Source organism: Molossus molossus, unplaced genomic scaffold, assembly GCF_014108415.1.
Source record: "Molossus molossus isolate mMolMol1 unplaced genomic scaffold, mMolMol1.p scaffold_m16_p_6, whole genome shotgun sequence".
Classification (NCBI taxonomy): domain Eukaryota; kingdom Metazoa; phylum Chordata; class Mammalia; order Chiroptera; family Molossidae; genus Molossus; species Molossus molossus.
Genome location: NW_023425399.1, coordinates 112,993,132 through 113,019,735, shown reverse-complemented (window position 1 = coordinate 113,019,735; position 26,604 = coordinate 112,993,132). Strand labels below are relative to the sequence as shown.

At 47.3% G+C, this 26,604-nt stretch overlaps 1 protein-coding gene across 1 annotated transcript in view; it reads right to left on the bottom strand.

The window, feature by feature from the left end:
• The window catches only part of DOK6 (docking protein 6), a 229,921-nt gene that overhangs the window by 34,363 nt on the left and 168,954 nt on the right, over positions 1 to 26,604 (bottom strand). Inside the window, exons 6-7 of the mRNA XM_036245439.1 lie at positions 23,623 to 23,761; positions 12,077 to 12,194 (exon numbers count right to left, since the gene is read on the bottom strand). Of these exons, the coding sequence (XP_036101332.1) occupies positions 12,077 to 12,194; positions 23,623 to 23,761 (257 nt within the window). The remainder of the gene's footprint in view (positions 1 to 12,076; positions 12,195 to 23,622; positions 23,762 to 26,604) is intronic.

Here is a 26,604-nt window from a genome sequence, read left to right as displayed (position 1 = left end):
CCTGCATAATCCTATGTTTTGGCGATATGATTCGGTGTTAGGGGTGTCCTCACACCTCTGACATTTATTTCTGATCACACACAGCATATCTGTGATTAACACGGACGATAAAACTAGCGCTAGATAATTTCCAGCCATTGATACTTCTGCATGGGACAGCATCCTGTGAACAGATGGTGGGCGATGACTTACATAACAAGGTGTGCATTTTCTCTACGAGATCCAGGACCTGTCACAGGAGAAGACATCACACCCCAAGCCTACCAACTCAGAGCTCTTTGTGTTTCGTTCCTCCTTTGGGAAAAACTCCTCCTTTTATAGCACTAAGGAAAAAACGCTCTCATTTAAGAATACCAGTTATGTAAGTCAACAGTCTTCTGCCGTCCTTTCGGAATGTCCTGAGGAGGACCAGAGGACGATCAGTTGGAATTGAAACCTCTTTTCAAAGTGTTTCCTCTTGGGAGCCGGAAGAGTTTGCATAGAGCTCCCCACAGTATTTCCAACAAATGACCGCCTGTCACTCAGTGAACAGGGACACCAAGGGATCCCCCAGAGGCTGAATTAAGAAGCTCCCCAGCTACCCCGTGTGCTCTCCAGTAGACAGCCCATAAATACCCACACCTTGTCCCCACGGAAGAACAAAAGCTCTTCCACCGTGCTCCCTTTCAGAAATCTAAAATACGATCATATGGTTTGCCCTGAAAATCTCAGCTGTTTTATAGTTTGCCCGTGGGTTCGACTGTATAATAAACACACTTCAGCATGTAGCAGAAGGTGCTGTTTGACCTTCTCCGCTGTATCTAAAGAGAGACCGTGTCCACCCAAACTTCTGAATTTATATCAGTAAAACGTAATCTTAATCAGAATATATGTAATTCTGAAATTCTTATATATCAGATAGTACATCTATTTTTGTTTTCTTCAAATGTGAAGGTGGGTCCACATAGTCACATCCTATTATTTGTATAATTATATAATCATTGGTACAATTTGGGTTAAAATGAGATGTTTTCTTGCTGGAAACATACTGCTCTCTGTACAGACACGCTGAGTTCTCCAAACCTTTGGACGGCGCTGGGGGAGGTGAGGATATTTTCTACTCTGACGACCTAGTGAACAGGTCAGGTCTATATGGAGAGAGGTTAGATTCATCCCATTTCTCTGGACCTCGAAGGACTTGTAGAAAATCACCAGCAGAGATGGGGAGGCCAGAGGGGATAAAAGAGCGTGAGAAGGGCAAAGTGCCTTCCCATTCGGGACAGTCCGCCCTGGAGGGGACTGACAGAGGAAACGGGTCTCACAGCCCATGACTGACACTCAGAAGACGTCTAGAGGTTCTTTCGAGAGCAGCGAGCATCTCATGCTTTCCTTGGACTTTTGGATTGTAAACTTGTTTCTTCCGTTGCCAAGGACAGGTGATTCTTGTGAAACGTTCACACAGAAAGAAAGGAGCCGGTGAGATTCTTTGGTGCACTGACCTGCCAGCTCCTCTGTGGGGCTGGAGCTGGGTGGGGGCAGGGCCGAGGCTGGAGCAGGGCGGGGCTGAGCCTGGGCGGGGCCGGGGCTGGGGCGGGGCCAGGGCTGGGGCGGGGCCTGGCTGGGCTGGGCTGCCAACCAGTGAGGATGGCAATGCTGGGCTGGTCTGCCAGGCACTTTCTCCTGAGATTTGCTTCCATAACACAAACTAAACTTTAAAAAAAAAACAAAAGCCCTGGCCGGTTTGGCTCAGCAGTTAGAGTGTCGACCTATGGTCCTGAGAGACCCGGGTTCGGTTCCCGCTAAGGGCACGTACCTCGGTTGCAGTTTGTCCCCGGCCCTGGTTGGTCGTGTGGTGGCAGCCACTCGATGTGTCCCTTTCACATCGATGTTTCTCTCTCTCTCTCTTCCTCTCTCTCCCTCCCACTCTTCCTGAACAAAAGGATGGGAAAATGTCCTCGGGTGAGGATAAAAAAAAAATAAAAAAACAAAAAACTGGTATTTGTTGATTTTTCATTTTCAGACACTAAAGATTTTTTCCCAATATAGAATATGAAGATTGGTCCTCTTCACTGCGCCCTCCCTCACATTCACACACGCTTCCCCTCCACCCTCTCATCCTCTCGGAAGGGTTCTTGACACTCTTCCAGGCCGAGCTGGTGTTTCCAAGGGAGTCGACCCTCAGGTCCCCGTGATCCCCCGGCTTCCCGTCTGTTCTTGCCCAGCCTCGGGCTTGGCGTCCGTCTGCTGCCCTGTTCACGGGGTCTGCGTCCGCGATGCTGCTGCGCTCCCGCCCCGGCCCTGTTCCTTCCTGGTCCCCTTCCTGACCGTTATTTGCCAGGGCTTCTGGTTTTGCTTTCACACTGTCCTCAAGTATCTGGCGATCACCACGTGGGTCAACTAACTCTCGTACCTCTCAGCCGACGTGGGCACCTGCTTGCAGAGGCCTTAGCTCAGGCCTGCCTCTGTTGCGGCCCAGAGCGGCCCCTCTGTCTGAGGTTTGCTGCACTGCAGGAAGACCTGCCGCTTGAGTCCTGCCTGGGCAAACCTACGCCGGCACGTAGGAGGGTGTCTTCGTCCAGCGATTAGAATTATTTTGTATTAATTTCAGTTCAACTTCAAGTATCGATTCCTTGGAATTCTGGCAGGTTTTCAGAAAGAGTACTTCCTTCAGTTAAAAAAAAATCACTTTTCGATGGAAGACACAGAATGCGTTGAAGAGAAACACTGCGCGGTTAAGAAGACAGCTCCCCTTGGCAATGGGAGCCCTGTGAACTAAGGACGGGCGACCCTGCATGTCTGCGCTGACGCCTAAGGAAACACGAGAACATATTCAGGAGGGAGGAAAGTGCGTGAAATAAAAAGGGATTTGCTACCGGAACGTGATTTCGAAATCTCCCAAATAAGACACGTCTCAAGACATGGAGCAGAGGGAGTCCCTTTGCAGCCTGCTGTACAACTTGGCTGAAAAGCTGGAAAAGGCGTAATGAAAAGTAACCGCCACTCACAAGAGTTAACCAACTCACTGACACACACAGTGTGCTTTACCTTGTTCAGAAAAGGAGCAACACTGCTCTAGGACATTTTCAAAGGCAGCGCCCCCGCCGTCAGGACTCCCCGATCGCTGTGGGTTTTCCACGAAGTGCTTAGCCGGCTTCCACCTGGGTGGTCTCATTTGCAGCACACTGAGAGGAGCTGCTGCCTTTTTCCCCAGAGGGATAATTCCTGCAAATCTGGATGATGTTTCAGAGAGAGGGAACCTGGGCAGAAGGCTAGGGATTATGACTGTGCTATTCCATCTTGCATTCACTCTGTCCCAGTCCCATAACGTCTGCAGGCTGGTGGCAACGGAGGTGGAAAATGCGGACGACATGGGTGCTTCGAAGCCGCCCCCACTGGTGAGCACGTGCAGAATTCTACATGGATGCGCCAGGGCGCCAGACAGGGGCTAGTCCAGGGTGCGCGGGAGAGGCCAGCTCCCAAAGTCATGTGGCGGGATGACCCTTTCTGGTCAGGTAAGTGCAGTTTCTGCCCTAGGGTTGTGTTGTCAGTAAGAAAACCTTGTTCTAAAGTCATGTCTTTATCTTAAACACATGTGTAAAAGAGACAATGTGTCACTTCAAGTTGGCATTCAACTTCTTTCTCATATTATGAGAACAAAGCACAGTGGCTCAGTGGTTGAGCGTCGACCCATGCACCAACGGGTTGCCAGTTCGATTCCCAGTCAGGGCACATGCCCAGGTTGTGGGACAAATCCCCAGTGTGGGGCATGCAGGAGGCGGCCAATCAATGTTCCCTTTCATCAATGTTTCTATCTCTGCCTCCCTCTCCCTTCCTTTCTTTCTAAAATCAATAAAGGGAAAAAATTTAAAAAAATAGGAAACAAAACAAAAACAAAGGTTATAAACTTTCCAAACCAGGATGACATAGCCGTGGCAACCAAACATTTCTGAGAACATGCGCCCACTAGGCTAGTTCGCCGTGTGAAATACAGGCATTCAAACATAAGCCCGGCTCCCATTCTTAACACATTCCTCTCGTACAGACTTCATTTCCATGCTCCTAAGCCGTAAAGTACCGGTGTCTGAAGTTGGAAGCAGAAAGCTTCCAATTAGTGTCTGTTATCTGCAGGGCAGTGGGCTAAGCGCTGGGACCCCCTGAGGCCACGTCCGGCTAAGTCCACTCTCTGCAGTTCCTTCCCTGGCAGGTGGAGCTTTAATGATGCTCCTTTCCTGACGTTTCTCCTCTGGCCCCATTCTCCAGGCATCATCGCGTCTCTGTTTGGCAGACGAAGGGAAATAAAGGGGGAAATGTCCAAAACACCATTATTAAGCCTAGAGGGCACACTGAGCGGAGGGGTCAGAGAGAGGAGGTTAGAAGCAGTACAGCAGAAACAGGAAACGGACGTCAAGGAGATAATATAACTGAACGGGGTCCCCCCCCGAAGGTTCTTTTATGTGGTTTATAATTTGTGAAATGTAGCCTAATAGGTACATTTTTGAGGGAAACAATAAATTGTGAGATAACAATGAGACAAATGGTTCTTTATGTGTGTGTGCACACATGCACATATACAGGGGTGGGCAAACATAGGTTTACAGTTGTATGCAAAACAGTTTATTTTTGTATTATTATTTATTTATTATGCTCTTATTTATCGTTATTATTAACCTACTTTTGCCCACTCCCATATACTCGACAAAGCCAGCCGAGCTTCTTCGTGGCTGCATGAACCTTTCGCCGAACGAATATCATGTACTCTATTCCCTACCGAATAAGATGGAATATATATACGTGGAATATATATATATATATCCCCCCCCCGAAAGTTAGATTTATGTAGAACTTGATATGTTACCTCTTTCTAAAAATCGGATGTGGGGAGCTTGATAGAGAAAAATCAAGTACAGACAACTAATTTCAGATCGAATTCACAGCTGCAATGGGAAAGTAAATGGAAGCCGTTTTAGTAAGACTAGGGGTCGACGGTACAGCACATCTGGGAACGGAGTCTTCTCTCAGTGACTGCTGAGGGGTCCGGTGAACATGACCCCATGGCTGACCGGTCCCTTCCACACTGTGCGTCGTCTTCAGCTGCTGCGCTGTGCTGGCAGGACTCACCGAACCATGTGCACCTGCCCGCCACCTGCGGCACACCTGTGGCCCGTGGCCCGTGGCCCGAGGCCGTGGAGCGCAGCCCGGGGGATCAGTTCAGTGCCGACTGACTGACCGACGCTCGGCTGGTCTGCGTTAGGAGAGCCCGGAGCCCGGGGAAGCGCGTCCTCAGAGTCCGGGTGAGTGAGCTAAGCAGCCAGAATCGTCTGGGCGGGAGGGTGGGGGCACCTTCTCCGCACTGAGCTGTTGAGTTTCCAGCTGCCAGTTTCCCTCGCTCGCCCTGTCACCTGGCTGAGGGTGTAAGGCCGGGGACGGTCCATGTGTTTCGGGGGACTGACTTGTTCACAGTCACAGGTGGGACACAAAAATAACAGAAGACTTAAGCCTCACATTTTGCCTGACATATTTTTGTCTCGCGTTAAACACTTAGGGTTGGGTTGAGAGTCAGCGTCAGGTCTTCCAGAACTTGGGAAGCCAGAAACCATTTCTTGGCGCTAAATTTGTATCAAGTCCTGGGAACAAGACCGAATTCCTCCTGTGTAGTAGAAACTCCACAATAATATTTTAGAGTAAGTACAAGAGTAGACTGGGGTAGGACACCATACTTCCCTTGACCAGAGAAAGCAGCTGGTAAGTAGACATTTGATTGGCTTCAGTACAGTGACGGCGGTTGGTAATTATTGAATGCGTCTACCGTGCGTGGATGATCTCAGGCAGTTTTCCTTATGGAAGAGATGAAAAATGTGAACCTTAGAAACGTTACATCAATTGCCCAAAGTTACACTCGTCACAGTGGTAAAGGTAATGTGACAGCTCAGGTTGGTTTAACTTCAAGACCCAAGATTTTTTTTTATCCTCACCTGAGGACATTTTTTCGTTTTTTGTTCAGATAGAGTGGGAGGGAGAGAGAGGAAGAGAGAGAGAGAAACATCGACGTGAAAGGGACACATTGAGAGGTTGCCACCTGGAAGACCCAACCAGGGCCAGGGACAAACTGCAACCGAGGTACCTGCCCTTAGCGAGAACCGAACCCAGGTCTCTAACCACTGAGCCAAACCGGCCAGGGCTCAAGACACAAGATTTTAACCTCCACGGATAGCACCTCCTCATGATGGTGGGGATAAAAATTATTCCACGTTGCTACTTCCCCGCCTACTGAAAGAAGCAAGTTTATAAACAGATACATCCGTATGTTAGTTATACCAAAACATCTGGGAGCACAGAGGAGATTGTTGATTCTGACTGCAGGGGGCGAGGACCGTTTCGCCCAGAGAACGTGGTGAGCGTTTTTATGGTGTCTATCTGGGGAGCAGGGGATCATTCATCTTTAAAAATGTATATCCAGGGAGGCACTGCCTTGGACTTACCCTTCACAAGGTAGGGACATGCGATAAATGTTCAGAAAGAAGGTTTCACAGACAGAGAGTGTTCATTTTAGAAACTGAGGCACGTTTAGAAGGGTTGTTGCCAAATTGCCCCCCCGAGGCCTGGGCCTTGCTGAGAATGCGCGGTGTACTCGGGCTCCCGCAAGGGTCAGAGCTGATTGGCCCTGACTGATGGATGGAATACACTCAGTGGCTCTCAACCTTCCTAATGCCGGGACCCATTGGTACAGGTGCTCCTGTTGTATGTGGGCGTGCCCGCATGTGAGTGTGTCTGCCTGTGGGCGGACCCGCCTGGAGACCACAGAGCAGTGGTGCCTCTGTTCCTAAGACCATAAGAAATAGGTGTTTTCCGATGATCTTAGGTCACCCCTGTGAAAGGGTCGTTTGACCCCCAAGAGGTTGCGACCCACAGGTGGAGAACCACTGGAATACAGGGAAGGTGGTAGCTTGGGCTCACACACAGTGTCCTTTTTACTACTGGTGCAGTTCTTTGTTGTTTGTTTGTGGGTTTTTTTTTTTTTACTGCTACAAGAGGCTTTTATTAACTTTGCAATTTGGGAAACATCACAAAATAAAAATGTAACCAGAAGATCTCAAAGGAAGCTATTTACACACAATACAAGCTTGAAACTGACCAGCTGGCCGTAGAGCTGTACAGGGGCGGACGCGGGGCGAAGAGAAGTATGTCCATCGCGTCCCCTGTCCTCTGCCGGATTCCGGAGGTCAGCCCATCTGTCCCCTCCTCTGCTGGCCAGCGGTCAGCCCATCGCGTCCCCTGTCCTCTGCCGGACTCCGGAGGTCAGCCCATCTGTCCCCTGTCCTCTGCAGAACCCCGGAGGTCAGCCCTAACTAACTGCCTGTTGCTTCCTGGCTCACTGAGAACGTGAAGCCGCGATGCCCTTTGGGGGAACATAAACTACCTCCTGTGCAATCAGGTCTGTGCTCTGTCACCACTGGTCTGCACCGTAATTACAGCTCCCGGGAGGCCGAGGGAGGGGGCGGCGGCGCTGGGGTTGGAAGATCCACGAGTGTTCATCAAAGCAGAACCCGTCAGCTACCACCTTTGCAAAGGACACCCAGCCAGCCTTGATTCAAAGAGGGGAGTTGTTTTGGCGGCTCACAGATGAGTCACCATGGTTTGATATGGTTTCATTCGTTTGTTTTTGCCTTTGGGGTCAAATGCATAAAATCTTCTCGAAGACCAAGGTCTCTAAGGTTAGTATCTATGTAATTTATTGTTTCAGATCTTATATTTAGGTCTTTGATCCATTTTAGATGGATCTTGAGACTATCATGCTAAGTGAAAGAGCAGACAGAAAAAGTTACGAACCACATGATTTCACTCATAGCTGGGATATAAAACTGAAATCAACAAATGAACAAACCAAAAACAAACAAACAAACAAAAACTCACAGACACAGACAACAGTGTGGTGGTTACCAGAGCGAAGGCAGTTGGGGGGCAGTGAAGGGTAAAGGGGGTCAAATATATGGACTTTGGTTGGTGGGCACACAGTGCCATATGCAGATCATGTATCAGAGAAACGTACACTTGAAACCCATATAATCTTATGAACCAAGTTGCCCCAATCAATAAATAAAAAATAAAATAAAAATGAGTCAGCGTAAAAGCCATATCATTTTGTATAAAAATTACTCATTGACTGTAGCAGGGAAAGTTTAGTAAGCAGAGCACAAGCCCCAGGCCCCCGGGGGGCCATTTTGGGCTCAGAGTCTTGGCTCCCTTCATCCGGGAGCGGGGGGAGGAAGCAGCAGGGGAGAGAGAGGAATCCCAGCGGTCGGGGCGGAACAGGTCTTCAGCCTCTCCCAGTTCTGTCAGGATGAAAGCAGACACTATGTGGTAAGCATTCGTTTTTGAGTCAAGAGTCTGAAATCAGGTGTCCTTCCCTTGGTCCCCTCAGTCTAGAGCTACTCTTTCCAGAATGTGTTGAGACATACACATTTTTCATGAATGCAGAAGAAGTTGGAGAAATATAAATAGAAAACCACCTTCAAACCCAAATGGATCATTCTTTTTTTTTTTTATCCTCACCCGAGGATATTTTTCCATTCCTTGTTCAGGTAGAGTGGGAGGGAGAGAGAGGAAGGGAGAGAGAGAGAGAAACATCGACGTGAAGGGACACATCGAGTGGCTGCCACCTGCACGACCAACCAGGGCCGGGGACAAACTGCAACCGAAGTACGTGCCCTTAGCGGGAACCGAACCCGGGTCTCTCCAGACCGCAGGCCGACGCTCTAACCGCTGAGCCAAACTGGCCAGGGCTGGATCATTCTTATGATCTGGCAAAAATCAAGACAAGGAAAAGCCCTTCTTTACCCCGTCTGCAGGAAGAGGTGATATGCCCGTCCCCAGCCATTCGGGGTATGCCTCGCCTTAGCTAACGTGTACTTCTTCAAGCTAATTCTTTGTCTCTGGCTCCTGACTGCAGAGAGCTAGCGTCCGCCAGGGAAACACACTCTGCTGTCTGAGCATCCTCCTGAGAGTAGCCTGGAGACCTTCTTCCCCAAGCATTCAAGTAACTGCAGTGTCGCTGTGAGTCCTTCAGAGGGACAGAAACAGAGACAGTCAAACTGGGCAAAGTGCAGGTTTTGAGGGTGGCAGGCGATCAGAGCCATGGGTGAGTCCTCACACCGAACGGACGTGTTTCTCTGCCGTGAATTTTTCCCCAGGTCTAGTACCTGCGCAGCTCGGTAAGGAATCCCGACCTATTAAACCTTAAATACATAACGTGTTCCCCCCGCATCTTCTCAGTGAAAGCCCGTCGATCGAACTCGTGTTGACCTCATCGTCACCGTTAGAACATAAGACCTGTGATGAAGATATTCTAAAGATACATGTCTTGTTCCTCAATGCTACCGTGGTTTACTTGGGGACAGGCACCCACCACTGACACCTTTCTCCCCTGACTTGGAAGGTTGATGATGACAGATGCTCCACTGTGCTCTCTCTGGAAGAGAGGTGAAGCCACTCCTAGGAGCACAGCCAAGGAAATGAGGCGCCGATCACCCCACTGTCAAGGGGTGCGCACTGGAGGTGTGCATGAAGGGTGCTGAAGCCAGTGTTTCTATTTCTATTTTTTTCCCTTCAGCAGTTTTACTCTGTCCTGATTCCATTAAGGCGTAACCAGAATAGATTACGTCCCAATAAAAAATTATGGTCAAAGACTCTTGTCTTCTGCTTAACTTGACAGCCTCAATGGAACATAAGAAAAGAAAAGAAATCATCACTCGCAAAGTATTACTAACAAGTTATCTGTATCTATCTATATATTATCTATCCATTTATTTGCCTATCCGATATCTACATCTCTCTGTGTATAATGTAACCACAAAATGAGGGGTGTATAAAATGGTAAAATGTATTGCTTTAAGAAGTATGCAATATAAACATAAATGTAAAGTATCATGAAATGTAACTTACATGGAATACATTTTATATTTATCTGACTTACAGTAATTACCTTAAAGTATTCTTGTTATATAAAAACCAACAAACAACCAAAAAAAGTGCAATATCAAGATCATAAAAGAAAATTCTTCATCATAACTAATACGATATTTCAAGTCCTCAACTTTGCTTGAAATTGGCATTAGTGAGAGAAATCATAGAGTTTTCTAATTAGTTATTGACTGTATTTTGTTGCTTAAATCGACATTATCCTCCAATGAGTCCCTGGCAGTGTTTCAAGGATCTCAGTGCAGTCCGGTGTCCTTCGTGGGATGCACAGGGAATTATTCTGAAAGTTGTGGACCTGAGCTCTCCTTTCAGAGACAAGTTCCCCGTGTGCTTCCATGAGAACAGCAGGTTTTACTGTGGGAATTACAGGCCACGTCTTGTTTCCAGTCGATAGCGATACTGGGCAAGGATCGTTTTCTCTGACCTTTGCTACAGGCTCCTCCTGGATCCCGGTTGGGGGGGGGGGTATCATCGTGATAGCGGAAACTGACAAGGGGGTGACCGGGGTGTCGGGTCCCCACTGTGTCCAAGTCTCCTCGGTCTCAGGACACCACTGTCATGGGCGGGTACAGCATACGCTGATGCTGCTTCTGCCCCTCTTACCTTCACAGTATGGGGGCTGCACCCCAACTCCTCCACCACCACCACCACATGAGCCGGGGCCCAGAGGCACCAAGCTGTGTGTGAGAACACCATCCCGTCCCTGTCCTTCCCCGCACCCCAGCCTCCCCACACCCTCCAAAACGCCGGCCTTCAGAGGTAATGATGCCTGAATCTCTCACGCGAGTTTGCGTGCTGAGCGGAGAAAACTTTGTTGGGTTATAGAGGCCCGCTTGTAACTTTATGGGGCGCTACCACGGGGTCTCATCACTCCACCACGATGCTGACCACACTCCCCAGAATGTATCTTTAGTTTTTTTTTGTTTTGTTTTTTTTAATCCTCACCCAAGGACATTTTTCCATTTTTTGTTCAGGTAGAGTGGGAGGGAGAGAGAGGAAGAGAGAGAGAGGGAAACATCGATGTGAAAGGGACACATCGAGTGGCTGCCACCCACACAACCGACCAGGGCCAGGGACAAACTGCAACCGAGGTACATGCCCTTAGCGGGAACCGAACCCGGGTCTCTCAGGACCACAGGCCAATGCTCTAACCGCTGAGCCAAACCGGCCAGGGCCCCAGAATGTATCTTTAATCCTTCATTCCAGCTGACTAAATTTTCTTAGTCTAGGATGAAACCATGGCCAGAAAATACTGCTTTAAAAATACCCGATTTCAGTTTGCTTGTAACAGACATTTCTGGTCAGAACACTTAGTGTTGTCAATATGAGCAAAAGCTAAAGTACAAAAGGAGAAAGTACCCTGAGTGGCGGACGGCACGGAAGGTCACGATGGTCATTCCTTCGCCAGATGTTGGCCGGGTGTCTATTATGTTCAAGCCCATTGTGCTCAACAAATGTTTGTCGGGTGAATGTTTTCAACTGTGTTCTGTGGCCTATTTTTCTAGCTCCTGCCCCTCTAGCCTTGGTCAGCTGTTAGCCTGGAACTGAGTATTTTCCGGAGGATAAGATTATTCCTTTTAAGACAAAGAGGAGGAGGAGGAAAAGCACTGAAGCGGACGATTCTGCTGTTGTTGAGGAAATACCTGCTATTCATTAATTTGATTAATCCGCGAACCATCCTCATGCTAGTTAACCACTGATCATTAGAAAAACTACAGGCGCGAAGTATTTACAGGTGCCTCTTCTATCCTTCATGCATCACCCCGCAAATGGTTTCTATGTGCCGGAAGTCAGCCCCTGAACTTATATTCAACCCCATTACGGAAAAGTAGGTGCCGAGAAAGAAATCCTTTGTAGAAACAGCATAAAACAGACCCCGGGAGTAGCTACTTCTAGCTTCTGATGATGTGTTGAATAATGTCTAAGCGGACCATCTCGCGTCCTCCACCCTTGGTGGTTTTGAAACAACTTTCATCATGGGTCTGAAACGCTGTCTTCAGCAAAGCCACCGTCAGTCTGGGAGCCCGCGGCCAGCGACGGCCAGCAACGCAATCACCAAGTGAAGCGCACGCCCCCGGGTGCCCAGAAGCCGCGGACAGTTATCTCAGCGGCGCGTACTTGCCTTGCAAGCTGTAGATCTCGCCGACGCTGTTCTGCCGGGCGATGTGGTGCCAGTAGGCGCTGCGAGGCAGAGACACCGACTTGGACAACGTCATCGGCTCGGTCAGGCTTGTCTGAAGCTGGAAGAAAAGGGAGACGGGTCTCAGGCTCGATGATTTAAACCGTCAGCCCGAAATCCGCACTTTTCCACGTGGAGGGTGAAATGGGGATGGCACAGAATAGACTCTGCTGGAAGGCCCTGCTGTGGGGCATCGCTTTAAAAAAGCAAAAGGTGCCCTGGCCGGTTTGGCTCAGCGGTTAGAGCGTCGGCCTGCGGTCTGGAGAGACCCGGGTTCGGTTCCCGCTAAGGGCACGTACCTCGGTTGCAGTTTGTCCCCGGCCCTGGTTGGTCGTGCGGGTGGCAACCACTCGATGTGTCCCTTCACTTCGATGTTTCTCTCTCTCTCTCTCTCCCTCCCACTCTATCTGTACAAAAAATGGAAAAATATCCTCGGGTGAGGATAAAAAAAAAAAAAAGCAAGCAAAAGGTAAAAGCCTGACCGGAAAAATAGGAAGTGAAGGCTGGGAAGCAACGTGACCGCACTTGTTCACTAAGAGGGGAGCAGGAAGATGCGACCCCGAGTTGGCTCCGAAGGACGTGACAGTCAGCAGTGCTGGTCCGTGGCCGCAGACTAGTCAGCTGCGTTCCACCAGGAGAACGTGTGTGCGTTTCTGCGACAAAGAAGCACCTGCAGTTCTGTCAGTGTCACAATGAAGTGAGTGTTTACATAGCTCAAAAAGTAAAAAATGGAGGTGGGAGCCCTTCTGAAACAGGGACCCCAGGATGCTGTCAACACACACCCCATTTCTCTGACCCCCTTTCCTGTCATCGGTTTCCCTGACAGCCCCTCCCACGCTTACTCGGTGGCTCTTCCCTCCAGTGGACCTCGCGTGGCCCATTGAGGAGATGCTGGGTATTAGCAAGTGTCTTCCCTGAGAAGCTGGGATCGAACCGTGCGGCAGGTGTTCTTACTTGGAACATAAAACCCAGGGGAGCGGAAGAGGCCCTGTGATCAGGGGCTCAGGCCTGCGATCGGTTCAAAGGGTACCATGCCTCACATTGCGTGTTCAGAAGGAACATTTCTTTTTGTTGCCTTGCACCAGATTTTAACAGAACAAAACAAAAAACACCCAGAAGTGGTTTTATTTGGTCTGGGCCCACATCTCTCTGAGGCGAGCTGAGCAAACGTTCACTTTCTCACAGACAGCGGGCAGCCTTCTGATGAAGACCATTTCCAATTTCCCCTGATTTAACACCGGACTCTTGGCAAAACCCAGACTGGCGAGTGCGGTCCCGGCCCGGGTGCTGGCTGCACACCTGCCTACCGCGGCCTCCTCGCCCGGGCCTCCGACATCTGCGCCGGGCCTTGGGGACCACCCTCCACAGAAGATGCTGTAAGCAGGGGACCCAGGAGGATATCACAGGACCTTTAACACCACCTCAAACTAAGAGGCATTTCCATTTACAATTTTTTCCCCTTTATTGGTTTTAGAGAGAAGAGGGGACAGGGAGAGAGAGAGAGAAACATCGAGGAGAGAGAACATCGACTGGCTGCCTCCTGCACGCCCCCCACTGGGGATTTGGCCCACAACCTGGGCATGTGCCCTGACTGGGAATTGAACGATGACCTGTTGGTGCCTGGGTTTGATGCTCAACCATGAGCCACCCCGGCCGGGCAAGGCATTTCCATTTTTTTTTTTTTTTTATCCTCACCCGAGGACACTTTTCCATTCTTTGTTCAGATAGAGCAGGAGGGAGAGAGAGAGAGAGAAACATCGACGTGAAAGGGACACATCGAGTGGCTGCCACCCACACGACCAACCAGGGCCGGGGACAAACTGCAACCGAGGTACATGCCCTTAGCGGGAACCGAACCCGGGTCTCTCTGGACCGCAGGCCGACGCTCTAACCGCTGAGCCAAACCGGCCAGGGCCATTTCCATTTTAATAGACTCCGAAGCCCAAGGCTTGAACACCCCTGTTTGGCTTTACTTCTTGGGAGTGAGCCGTGTCCAGTGTGTCTGGGCCGCAGGACTGCCCTGCGCAGTGTAGGTGGACGTCTGGCCCTGCGGACGGCGTTTTTCCAAAAGGTGGCTCCAAACAGCAACGTGGCAACCAATTTTTATATTTTTCAGAATTTGCTGTATTTCACAGTTTTCCTCCTCCTTATGAAAAGAGGTGTACTCGCGCCCTGGCCAGTTTGGCTCAGCGGTTAGAGCGTCGGCCTGCGGTCCGGAGAGACCGGGTTCGGTTCCCGCCAAGGGCATGTACTTCGGTTGCAGTTTGTCCCCGGCCCTGGTTGGTCGTGCGGGTGGCAGCCACTCGATGTGTCCCTTTCACATCGATGTTTCTCTCTCTCTCTCCCTTCCTCTCTCTCCCTCCCACTCTATCTGTACAAAAAATGGAAAAATATCCTCGGGTGAGGATAAAAAAAAAAAAAAAAAAAGAAAAGAGGTGTACTCGCTGCACCCACATGCCATGGAGGAGCTGAATTTCTGGGTCACCGCTGGGCAGTGCTTTTCAGAATCTTCGGGATGCTTGTCACCTGGCACATGTCTGGTTTTACCCTGGACCTAAGGGTCGGAGAAGCCGGTGGGTGGGGCTGCGCATGTTAAAACACAAGCAATCTCCCAACATGCTAAAGCCATCATCCACTAGGATACGGGGTGGGGGCGAGGCTCATTCTGTGGATCTGTCACCCGGACCAAAGGGATTTCCCCTTTAAAGACACTTCCCCATTTGAGGTATAAACTTAACTAAACACATACATTTTTAATTAGTGTCAGCAATGCCCATTAATAACATCAGCTAATTCATAGACTGCGTCTCGTATTAATCACATTCTGTCTAATATATTTTTCTAATATAATTTGTTTATTGCTTAGCATATAGTAATTATCAATGGCAAATTCATCTTCCCCAAATTTGATGAAAGTGCTTTTCCTTCTGTTTCATTTATTTGCTTTTTTTGTTCTGGGAAACAGAATGGTGACTGAAGTCTAGTAACCATCTGTCACCATGCAAAGTTACCACACGACTGTGTTGATTATAACCCTTTTCACCCAACTTCTAACCTTTGAGAGCTGGGTTTTTAAATTTATTTAAAGAATTTACATTTTTCAGTTTTTCTTGTATAATTTCCACCTTCTGTTTTTCTTAAAGTGTTTTCTTGGTCTTTCCTATCTTTTTAAGGTCAGTGTTTGCACTTACATTCTTATTAGGTTATTAATGAATGCATTTGCTTTTGAATGTCACTTTGTGCACTTCCCAGTGGCTGGCTAAGTAGAATAAAAATAATTCTTTCCTAAGTTATATAACCGAGGCTCCACTTCCTCTTTTCTACAGAAGAGTGCTTGTGTACATTTTGTTGCAATACGGCTTCTTTTGTGCATGTTTTATTTTCACTTAACACTGCATTGTGATCAGAGAACATTGCCCGAATAGTTTCTGTATATTAAAGTTTCTTTTTCATTTTTATCTAATATATGGCAATTTTTGTATATGTCTCATAGATACTTGAAAAGATGTACAGTTAACATAGAGTCTCTACATACCCAAACACACAATTAACTGTATTTTCTTCTTCATATATTTGTTTAGTTTTAAAATTTATTTCATCAGCTATGAGTGAAAGTGTTCATTCATTTCTAATCATTAATTAACATGTTTCTGCCCATTTCCTCTTGTAGACTGAAGTACTATTTTATACATGGGAGTGGAACTTGTTTTCCATTCTTTAGCTGTATTTGAAACTCCACTTATAAAAGTTCTCCTTGTCCGAGGGTCCTCAGCTCCATCTGGTGTCCCTCACTCTTCCAAACACATGGGCTAATAATTTCCTCGACTCTTCTGGAAACTCTGGGGTTCTTTCTCAAGAAATGGCGATGTTCATCACCCATCAGTCGCTTTGCGTCATCTGCACTTGGTTGGGTAGATTTTCCTCGGCATTTACAACACGTGTATAAGTAATATCTTTTCCTTATTTTCAGTGGAATTCAAATATTCTGTGTTTTGATCTTCTTTTAGTCGTTTTACCTGACATTTGGCCCAGAAATCATTTGCATTATCTAGTTAAATCTTCCTAAAATTCCCGGGAGATGGGAAAGGGATGAAGAATCCCTTTAAAAATGAGAGGAGGCTGAGGCTTTGAGATGGTAATTGACTTTTCTAAGGCTATATAGTCCCTGGAGGCATCAAGAATGGAATCATGTTTCTGTTCTGTACCTCTGTGGGTTATTTTGACCAGGAAGAGAGTTTGTGTGATGTTTTTCAGATGAAGTTGCATCATAAATACTATTAAAGATCCCATTATTTTTGTGGAATAATGAAGATACCTGCGTTCAGGAATAGGGTGTCTGGGTTCCATGCTCCCAAATCTGGGATGTCTGGTGATTGCTTGGATCAATAACATACGGTCGCCATGACACCATGTCTGCTGTGGGCATGTCCTCTAGATGGTCAAGCAGTTTCTTCCCTCCACCTGTTCTGAGTGGTTGTGGAAGTCTGACCCTGAGGCTGCCATGGTGCGAGGAAGCCCAAGCTAACCGTGGGCATGGGCCCTGTAGTTCAAGGTTCGAGTCCCTCTTAGAGAATCTAGCAGCTCTCGTCTTACTGATGGAAAATAAAAATCCAGAACAATTCAGGAATTTGCTTAAGGTAAAATCCCAACTACAGAACCTCTAGAAGAGAACAGGTCTTTTGGACTTGAGTCGGTTGCTCTTAGACTTTGATGCTACTGGGGGAAATGAGCTTCCCTCCTAACATAGTATAACACACAACGACATGTATTTTGGGAGGACCTCTGCTGCCCAGGAGAAGCAGGTAGGGCCCGAAGACCATTGTGACTTTTGTACAGGGACTGCCTACCAGCACCTCTTCCTGCTTTTACCAAAAAAATGATCCACGAGACCTTATTTCCTTTTGCAATCTCCCCGTGCTGTTTCGAGTTTCTGCCTCCTCCTGTGATAAACATTAATGCTAATGTGTGTTTACCCACATAAAACTCATCTGTATAAGAAATGTTAACAAATTAATTCTCCTTTTGCTCTCTATCTCCCTAATTATTGCCTCGAAAATTGAAAATAATATTAGCACTTGAGACACAAATCGGTATAATTGGGAGAGGAACAATTCAGCATTTGTAAATTAGCATTGATCAGCCATTCTCTGTGCCTGGCAACACTGATGGCATATGGCAGTGCATTTAATACCCACAGGAATTGTCACCAAATATGCCACCTGAAATTGACAGACAAGGAAAACGAGGCTCAGCGAGGTCATAGACTTCGTTCATGGTGACGCGGCCAGCGAGTGACGGTGGTGGTGATGTTATTCCCTTTTTACCGCAACTCACATCAAACATCCACCCCACCGCCGGCCGGTCGTCTGACCTCAGGCAAGGTGCGGACACCTTTTTGTAAGACTCAGTTTTTCCTTATCTCTAAATTGGAATCAATACAATCCACCTTGCATGTTATAACTACTTCCTCAAGTGATGCTTTTACAGCGAAAAGCACAATGTTTGTCCCATCGAAAGCGCTCAGTGAAGATTGTGCGTTATTATTGCCACTATTGCCTGGGGAGGGGGCTCAGACCAGACGTGTCTATGTCTATATGTGGTGCAGACATGGGAATCTGTCCAAATTGAGGGATCAAAGAAATGGCCAGGAAGACAGAGGCATGTTCTTGGATTTAAGTCTAAGACCTTAATGGAAGTACAGTACCTGAGAAATGTGAATACGGGGAGCAGGGGCAGGGGGCACACAGATGGGAGACAGGAGCAGTGCGGGGAGCAGGGAGGGTGTGTGTGTGTGTGTGTGTGTATGCATACGCGTGCGTGCATGCATGCATAATGGGAGCCGGGAAGGAACAGTCACAGCTGCTTCTTTATGCTGGAGTTAAGAAATGCCTCGTAGTGCGTGAAGGTGTCACCATGTCCCTTGGCATGTCTCAGACAAGAGGGATGGGACAGGAATATATGCTGCAAATGAGAAACTCGACAAAAATATTGGTGGTTAGGAAACAGGCTAATGCGACATGTGAAATGCATGGAAATGTAAGAAAACAATGTGCCGCGGAGTATGGACATGCTGAACGCCAGTCGACCACACTCAGTTGTCCTTGTTCTTGGCAAAGAGCTCGTGAACCCGAAACCTGTAGACATCCAAGCCCCCCGAGACCATTAGCCAGCAGATCTCTGCGCTGTCTGGGCCAGGCTGACAGTCCTCTGGGGTTCGAAGGGCCATGGGCAACTGGTTTCTCACAGACTTAACTTTCAATAACGGACATCTCACATTTAGTCTTTCATTTTATTTGAGATAAATGGAAAAAAAATCATTTCATTTGCAGTGTTTGCACCAGACTAACAGATACAGTGTAGCTTCTACAGCCAGTCAATGGAGGCTGCTAGGTGTCATTTACCTCTAGACTGTGGAACACAATTTCCATTGCACTTGAAGAACAGGGAGGTGATCCTTGTGTGTTTAAAACCGTGCACTGGCCACGGTTTAAGGAAGAACAGGGTCTAAACAAAATCCTTGTTGTCATGATGTGTTCCGGCACCGCCTGTTGGAAACACCCTGCCGTCTCACGGGCTCGCTGTCCGCGGTGTGTTCAGGCAGGCGTGTGCATTCTTCTCTGCGTGTTTACAGACCGCGTTTCCCTTCATGTTCCGAAATGGGGGCAGGAGTAAGGGACCTGACTCGCTGGGATCACGGGCCCGCTTTAATTGCCGACCCTAATAACTTGTTCTAATTGGGCTCGTGCTGTCTTATTACCGTCAGCGTCTACCCATCAGCAAAGCGGAACTTTACAGTCACGGGAACAGCTTTTCCCAGCAGGGAGCTGGTCCCTGTCCAGAGCAACGAAGGCTCTTCTTGACTTACGACCAATAACTGAGGGGGCTGAGCACAGATTCATGAACGGAACTTTGAAGCGTGAATGAGTCAGCAGCGATTCCTGCATGTTAGATATCACATACCACTTGCGATCACATATCACACGTTTATACTTTGGCCAGAATTTCCTAAATGTCTATGAACCATACCTGGAAAAGAGACGGCAAAGTGTGGCCAACCTTACCTGTGCACGCTCATCAGACTGTTATGCTTCCAAAGTCTTTGTGTTTTAACGGTGGGAGAACTTGTGATTTTTTCCACAACTGATAGATGCTTGGAAAGTGTGGGTGTGAACAATGCTTCCCCCGCAGGGGGGGCCACTGCCTAGGAAGGAGCCCCTTGCGGAAGGCTTTCTCCGCGGTAACGGTGATGCTCACGGTGACGTGAGGCGTGCTTGAAAGGGCCTGAAGGGTTATTTAGCTACAGGTGGGAATAGCAATTTCATGTCTTCAGATGTTTTAGGGCGAGGGTTATACACTCGAAGACGCCATCCATGGAAGGACAACATTATTTTATGTAGCACCGTGAAAGAATAGTGCTGCTAATTGAACTGTAACTCACATGAGACTCCAGAGAGGTTCAAATGTGGAAACAATGTGCACTTTGGAACTGACGCGATGTAACTGTATTTCCCCGTTCATGCGACTGTTCATGGGCTGCTAGCAGTCAGCACTTGGTAGGTTGGTTGTCAAGTTCAATCTAGAAGAGCACGTTCACTTAGCCTTGAGCTGCTGTGTCAGTGAGTTTTACACACAGTTGGCTGCATCTTCCTCTCCTCCCCGTCCCGTCTCCCCTTCGCCTTCCCAGGATGAACGTGGCCCTGGGCGCATCTCCACGCCCACGAGGTGGAGGGCAGGCTAAGACAGTGCTGCTGCTTTGTCCGAAATTTCTTTTCATTTCACATTATAAATGGAAATGAGGTCATTTGTTTTTAAACGATTGTTATTCAGAAGAACAGGAATGAGCTCTGAGCAATGGAAACAAATGCTAGAGATGCTGTTGGTTTAAATACCCAGCTTTACTAGTATCCTCAGATATCCGAATCTTAGTACCCTCTCGGACACAGCACCGGTTCAGAAGTGGTCACGGTGGCTTAATTCTCCCACGCACTCCCAGAACGAAACTCTCTCTACAGTGAGCTGTGTTTGGGATTAGGAAGTCAAGAGAATCGAGAGACTCATGACTGCTAGTTCTTTCGATCACAGTCATGTTCCGAAGCAAAGGGGGAGGCTGTCTACTTGGACTGCAGGCTGGACTGAGGACCCTCAGTAAGTGATTACCCAATAAACCGATGAGGCTCCATGGTCATGCCAATATGAACAAGTCCAACGGGTGTTTTTCATCTCATCGATCAAAATTTGGTGATGGCGATATCTTACCCATCTGATTAAACTAGGTATGAACAACCTTTGATCTGTTACCGAGTAAAAGGACATGAGATCATCTTACTCTGGGCAGTATTAACTATCTCTTCCCACAAAATTCTGGGCCACCCGAGAAGGAAGGAAATATCTCGCTCTTGTCTGTATTCCCAGCACCACCGCGAGAGTACTGAGCGCAGAGTAAGCAATGAGAAGCTCATGAATGGTTAATCCATAGCTAACCTCTGTTTAAAACTTCTTAATGGAGTCAGTTAATATTAATTAATTCTTTCCCTATCTTTTCCGGTGAAGGAAACTAACACATACACTTTTAAGAGCCTTACCAACTCAAAGGATAAATTCCTTTTATCCAATGCTCTGCAGTGCAAAGGTACTGTTTATTCATGAGGCTTGGCTAGATATTAGATTCTGCAAGCAAGAATAGAAATATTGCCTAACTTAGATTATGGTGATATGTCAAAATGTGTTTATTCATGTGTTCCCCGAAAAGGAAGATAATAAACAAGGGGAAAACAAGGTTTTACAAAAATATGGTGTAAAAAGATGAGATTGAATTCTTTCTCTTATAGTTCAATTTATTTACCTATAAAGCCAGTAACACCTTTGAAGGTCTTCCCTCAGTTGCCTGAACAATATGTTTGGGGCATTCATTACTCATAGAGCTCACTGGTAATTTAATCTCGTAAAATCTTTTTAATCTCATTAAAATATATAAACAACTTCTATCTGATCAATATTCATCTTCCAAGGCCTGGTTTTAAAACTGGAAGGCCAGTGAATAGCATCATCTTCTGACTTTATATTAGACACATAATAAATGAAATGCAACATTTTTATATCCTAGATAGGTCTTTTGGTGCTTTTCCAACTCCCAAGTTATACTTTCGTCTAGTTTGTAGCACAGGCTTTCACTTTATTTTAAATAAGCAAACGAAAAGTTATTGCTTCATGAATATGCAGAGGGTATTTAACTGTTGTTTCATTCCTGTTAGAATTTCTCTGTAGAAGAGACCTGTACATGTAAAGGCATCTTCTTAAACGAAGAAGAAACACAAATGTCTTGGAGATCCAGAAACCTTTGCTTATGGTCCTAGAATTTGGGGAACGGGGGCAGTTCTATAACTTGCCCACCAAAAAGCATTGTTAATTCAGCTTCATCTGAAGAATGGACAGGATCTGGAGTAATTTGATTAGTATGAACCTCCAGAGAAAAGCGTAGCTGTGCCATCATTATTTGAAATGAAAGCAAATGCTCCATTTCTGTGGATGTACCACATGGATGGAGTCTCTGAATTTGCAATTTCCAGACACATTTGTATTCTCTGTGGAGCCACACTGAGGGTGCTATTTTAAGACTTGCCCCACACCCTGCCATGTCCGAGCACCACATCCATGGTGCTTCCCTCCAGATTGGACTCCAGACCTCGGAGAGTGACGACCACCTCTGACCCCTCAATACCAGGTGCTCGGCTCCACTCCCTGGACTTGCTCTCAGTAGTGTGGGACGTAAGACCACAACAGCATCAACAGCAAAGACTAATCAAATTTTGCCTTGAAAATGTCTTGGCAGAAGATTGCTCAACATACTTAAAGAGATTGAAAGACATTATGAAGCTATAGTTAGAAATAACAACAGTGTCTTTGCAACATTGCAAATCTTAGTTATTCCAAATGACTCCTACAGATGGGTCGCCCTCATAATAATGGGAGTTTGGTGGTACTTTCTGTGTGCCAAGTCTATCTATGTATATCAGTGCACAGATACCTCATAGTAAGCAAATAAATAGAACGAATGCATCCCCATTTTACAGATATAGGAAGAGGAGACATTCAGCGGTTAAATAACTTGGCCAGGATTATGCAGTCAGCGGTGGACCTGGGGACCCAGGACACTAACTGAGTGGTCTCCTTCACGGTGGACAATTGTGGCTTGAAAAACCTCTTGGAATTTGCTTCATGAAAATTTAATTTAAATGACTAGACTTAGGAGCACTTTGGCTGTTTGAAACAAGGATAAGTAATGAACTACAGCTGTTAACTAATAGAAAGTGACATCACAGTTATATTTGGTTGCTAATAAGAAGCATCAGTGAATTGCAAATATGAGCTGATAAGAAATGTACAAGATTCTGAAATAATTTAAAATTTGGCAGGTATATTTTTAACCTTATTCAAGCCACTAGAAAAATGTCATATTAATTGGAAAACTGTTACGATGGTTTAAATTTAACCCAAATCTAGAAGACTAAGTCATACTAACCTCCTATTAATGTGAGAAAATTAAAAATGCATTAAGAATGAGATCATTTGTTAAACTACTTTTCTGTGTTTTACATTTAAAAGTTTTATTTTGTATTTTAAAATGTTATGTAATTGAGAAATTGAAGAATAAAAACTATAATACTAGAGAAGTCAGTAGTCTTAAACTGGAACAGAAGCATTGTTTTTCTGATGAGGGAAAACACCCCCGTTTCCCAAAGGCACACCTGTCCTCCACAGGTAAAAGGTCATGCATCTCCATAAATCCTGAAGAAACAGACAATAGTCACCTCTTAAGATTGTAGCCAATAATTAATCCATTGTTTGCTTTTCAAAGTCAGTAATAAAGGGTATCATTTTTTTCCCAGTTACATGTAAAATGGACTGTTTTAGATTTCTTACTAAATCATTTCTTAGCCTGACCCTGAACTGTAGGGAGCATGGTTTCAGGACAGGGTAACAGGCAGACGTTCTGTAGGTAAACGAGAAACTCCTTCTGCAAACATTTTATTATTGGCTCTAACTGCACGCTGAAAGACAAGTTTCAGAAATGCTGGGACAAAGAGAAAGACAAAAAGAAAAGTGGAATCCTTGCTGGTCTGTACTTCATTTTCCTGGGCCTACATTTGAATGTCTGATTGTCCAGCTGTATGTGGAGTTATTGCAAGGACATCGCTCCTTAGTTCATTCTCTCTGTGCTCCACCTCTTTTTGGGTAACCATGGAAACAGGTCACACACAGGAAGATACACAGAATGTAGGGCTCCCTGTTAGTGGCCACAAATAACTTCTTTTCTCATGAGCTGAATAGGGAATTAGAAAGATGAGATTCCGTAACTGGGGCGAGCTCGTGGGACTAGGGTGGGGGGGACACTGGAGTGGAGACATGGATGGACCCACATGTACACAGAACGCATCAGACCTCAGAGACATTCACTCCAAGCTGTTGAGTTACCGAGACAGGAGCCTTACCCGGGCCTTCTGCTCCATTTCTAGCATTAATCTTTCGTGTTGCTCAGCTATGGCCAGTGTTGCGGAATGGACCTTCTGATAGATCATTTCTCCTTCCCTTGTTTGAAAAGTGAATAGGCCTTCTCCCGTGTCACACATTCTGCGAGAACAGAGACAGGGAAAGAGATGGGTGTTCATGGGTTCAAGCGCGAACAGTTCTCCGCGTGAAAGACGCCCGTGCCCAGTGTGACCCTCCGCCTCCCGCAGGAGACAGTGGAGCGGGCTCACCCGTGACCAGCCCCACCAGCCCCCCGGCGCAGCTCAGCACAGGAGAACAGGAGCAAGGGATATATTTGGATTTTTAGATGAAGCGCTCACCACGGTGTGAGGCAACAGACAAAAGTGGTTTGGGCTCTGGCCATGCAGAAAGAATACAAACAAACAGTTATTTTTAAAGAGGATTTTCACACCTGTGACATCATAGCACTACCTCCTATGAGGTGATAGCTTTTGAAAACAAAAGAGCTTAAGAAAAATCTGCAGTAGTATACTCAGTGCGGTGCAGCCAACGAGAACACTGTACAGTTTTAGTTCATGAATTTGCATCCCTAGGCTGACGCTTTTATTTACACGGAGTGATCCTTATGTAAATCTCGGTAGAGCCCAGAAAACGCCAGGGTGTGAAGGAGACTATTCTATTTGGTTCGAATTTCAGCTCTGCCACTTACCTGCAGTGTGACCTCGGGCACGTTGAATAACTTGCCTGTATAGTTCTTTCCACACACCTGGCGTAAGCAGAACAATGGTCCCATCTCATAAGATCCTTATGACAGTTAAAAGACTTGCTATACCAAATATTCAGAGTATTGCTTAGCACATATTAAGTGCCCCCAAATATTAGCTGTTACTATTTCACCATAGAGAATGGAACCAATCTCAGTACCCACTACAGAGACATGGGCGGCTTAATTGTAGTATTTTTAACTGATGCACCATTAGGCACCTGTTTCTAGGTCATTTCTAAGAGCATACAATACATTTGAAATTCTTATGACATAAATCCAGGAGGAAAAATCAGAATACAGATCTATCTTCAATTATTGAATTATAATTACCTTTAAAGTTTTTTTTATTGGAATAAAACCAGTGACAATTTGTTAGGCAACAGGACTGTAGGTCAGTTTAATTAGCAAAGAGTAACTCTGGAAGGGGAAATAGTTGACATTACTGGTGTAAGCCCGCTTGTAAAAACCAGGGAGGCCATTGAGAAAACCAGCGACGTGATGCTGTCTGCCGGGCGCTGGACGGCACCGGATCGCGTGCCGCCGGTTTTCGGGTCAGAGCATCAAACGATTCGCACAAGATGTTTATGCGGCCGAACTGTGTCCTCCAGCACCGGAACGATGTCAGGCTCTTCGCGACGATTCTCCAAGGAGTTTTCGGTGGAAAAGATGTCTCAGAGGCTCAGACTTCGCGGAGGCCGGGACCGCGGTCCCCGCGGGCTCAGAGGACCAGCTCTCGGCCCCCGCAGAAGAGATCGTAACAAAACCCACGCGGCGTGAAATGGGAGCCCGGGGGAGGGGCGCGCGTGCACAGAGCGAGGCCAGGGAGCTCTCTTCGTTTTGGGGGAGAGAAGCAACCCAGCGGGGGCGCAGGAAAGCCACGGAGGGGAGTGAGCGCCTTCTGAGGCTCGGCCCCCGGTCACCCGAGCACGGCTGCTTTGGCACCAGAGTGGACACAGGTCATTTCACGCTCAGCCACTGAGGCGCAGAGTCTGGTGCTCACCCGCTCCTGGGGACCCAGTCCTGCCCAGCGAGGGGGCTCCAAGGTGTCCAGGGAGTTCCAGCCCCTGGAACAGACGACTCTGAGCGCCACCCTTGGGTCAAGGAGAGGGCGTTCGGACATGCGGGCATCATAGAGCGAAGGCTTTTTAGGTGGAAGTCCTCTTTGCCAAACTCTGTTCTTCTCGGGACCAAAGAGGGCACCCCTCTTGCTTTCTGCCCCCCCGGCTCACGGCAGAATCACTGGAAATAGCAGTACCGTCATTTGTCTCCGCGACGTGCTGGTAAGTAAGGAACAGAGGACGCATGTGGATGCCCATCCTCACAGCGAACAAGGGAAATGATGCTCCGCGGGGCCTGTCCTCAGAGGTGCCCTCGAGGGGGGCGACAGCTCGGAAGGATGGCACCTGCGGCTGCCACACCACAGCCCCGGCTGCGGGCCCGGGCGTCTCAAACACCTGGTGAACGGCTGGCCAGACCTTCTTCCATGACAGAGAGAAGACATTTCCCAAGTCGAAAGCTAAAGCCAACACTTCTCTTTTGTCCTTTTTAAAGTAAAAGCGGCTGCTTCGACGTCATTCCCTGTGGGTCTTGAGCCGCTGGCTGCAGACGGATCTGCGGACCCTTGGTGATTCTGTCCGTCTTGACAGCGGTTCCATTTCGCCCGCATGGGACCTTCGGCGATTTGGGATATACATTTAATGCCCACAGAGCGGTCCTGCGTGCACGCAGACAGTTTAAACTCTCAGCCACGGTGTGGAACAGGAGCCCTTCCCTGAAAACCCAGTGGTGTTTCTCGTCAGTATTTAAAATTTAATGTTTAATTATAGAAAGTAATGAAAGCCTTACAAGCACAGCCTTTCTCAGAGCAGTTAAAACCAATTCGCACTTTTATTCCATGAACATTTGAAGCTTTCTCGTCCTGGAACAATGCTGGCAGTTTACTGTTTTTCAAAGCAGCGATGAAAAGTTTCTCCTGAAGAGCTCCAGGGGTCAGACCGTCATCCACGGTGACCACCTTGCCAGCAAAATGCGGAACCACAGAGAAACTTCATGTCTTTAACGTGACCTTTTCTCCTTTCTTCCCTTTTGATTCAAGCGGGCCCCATCCAGCACCCTGACCCACCTGCCTCTTCCCTTGCACGACCCCTCCCTTAATCACTCAGTCCCCAGGACAAGGAGCTTCTTTTTTTTTTATCCTCATCCGAGGACATTTTTCCAT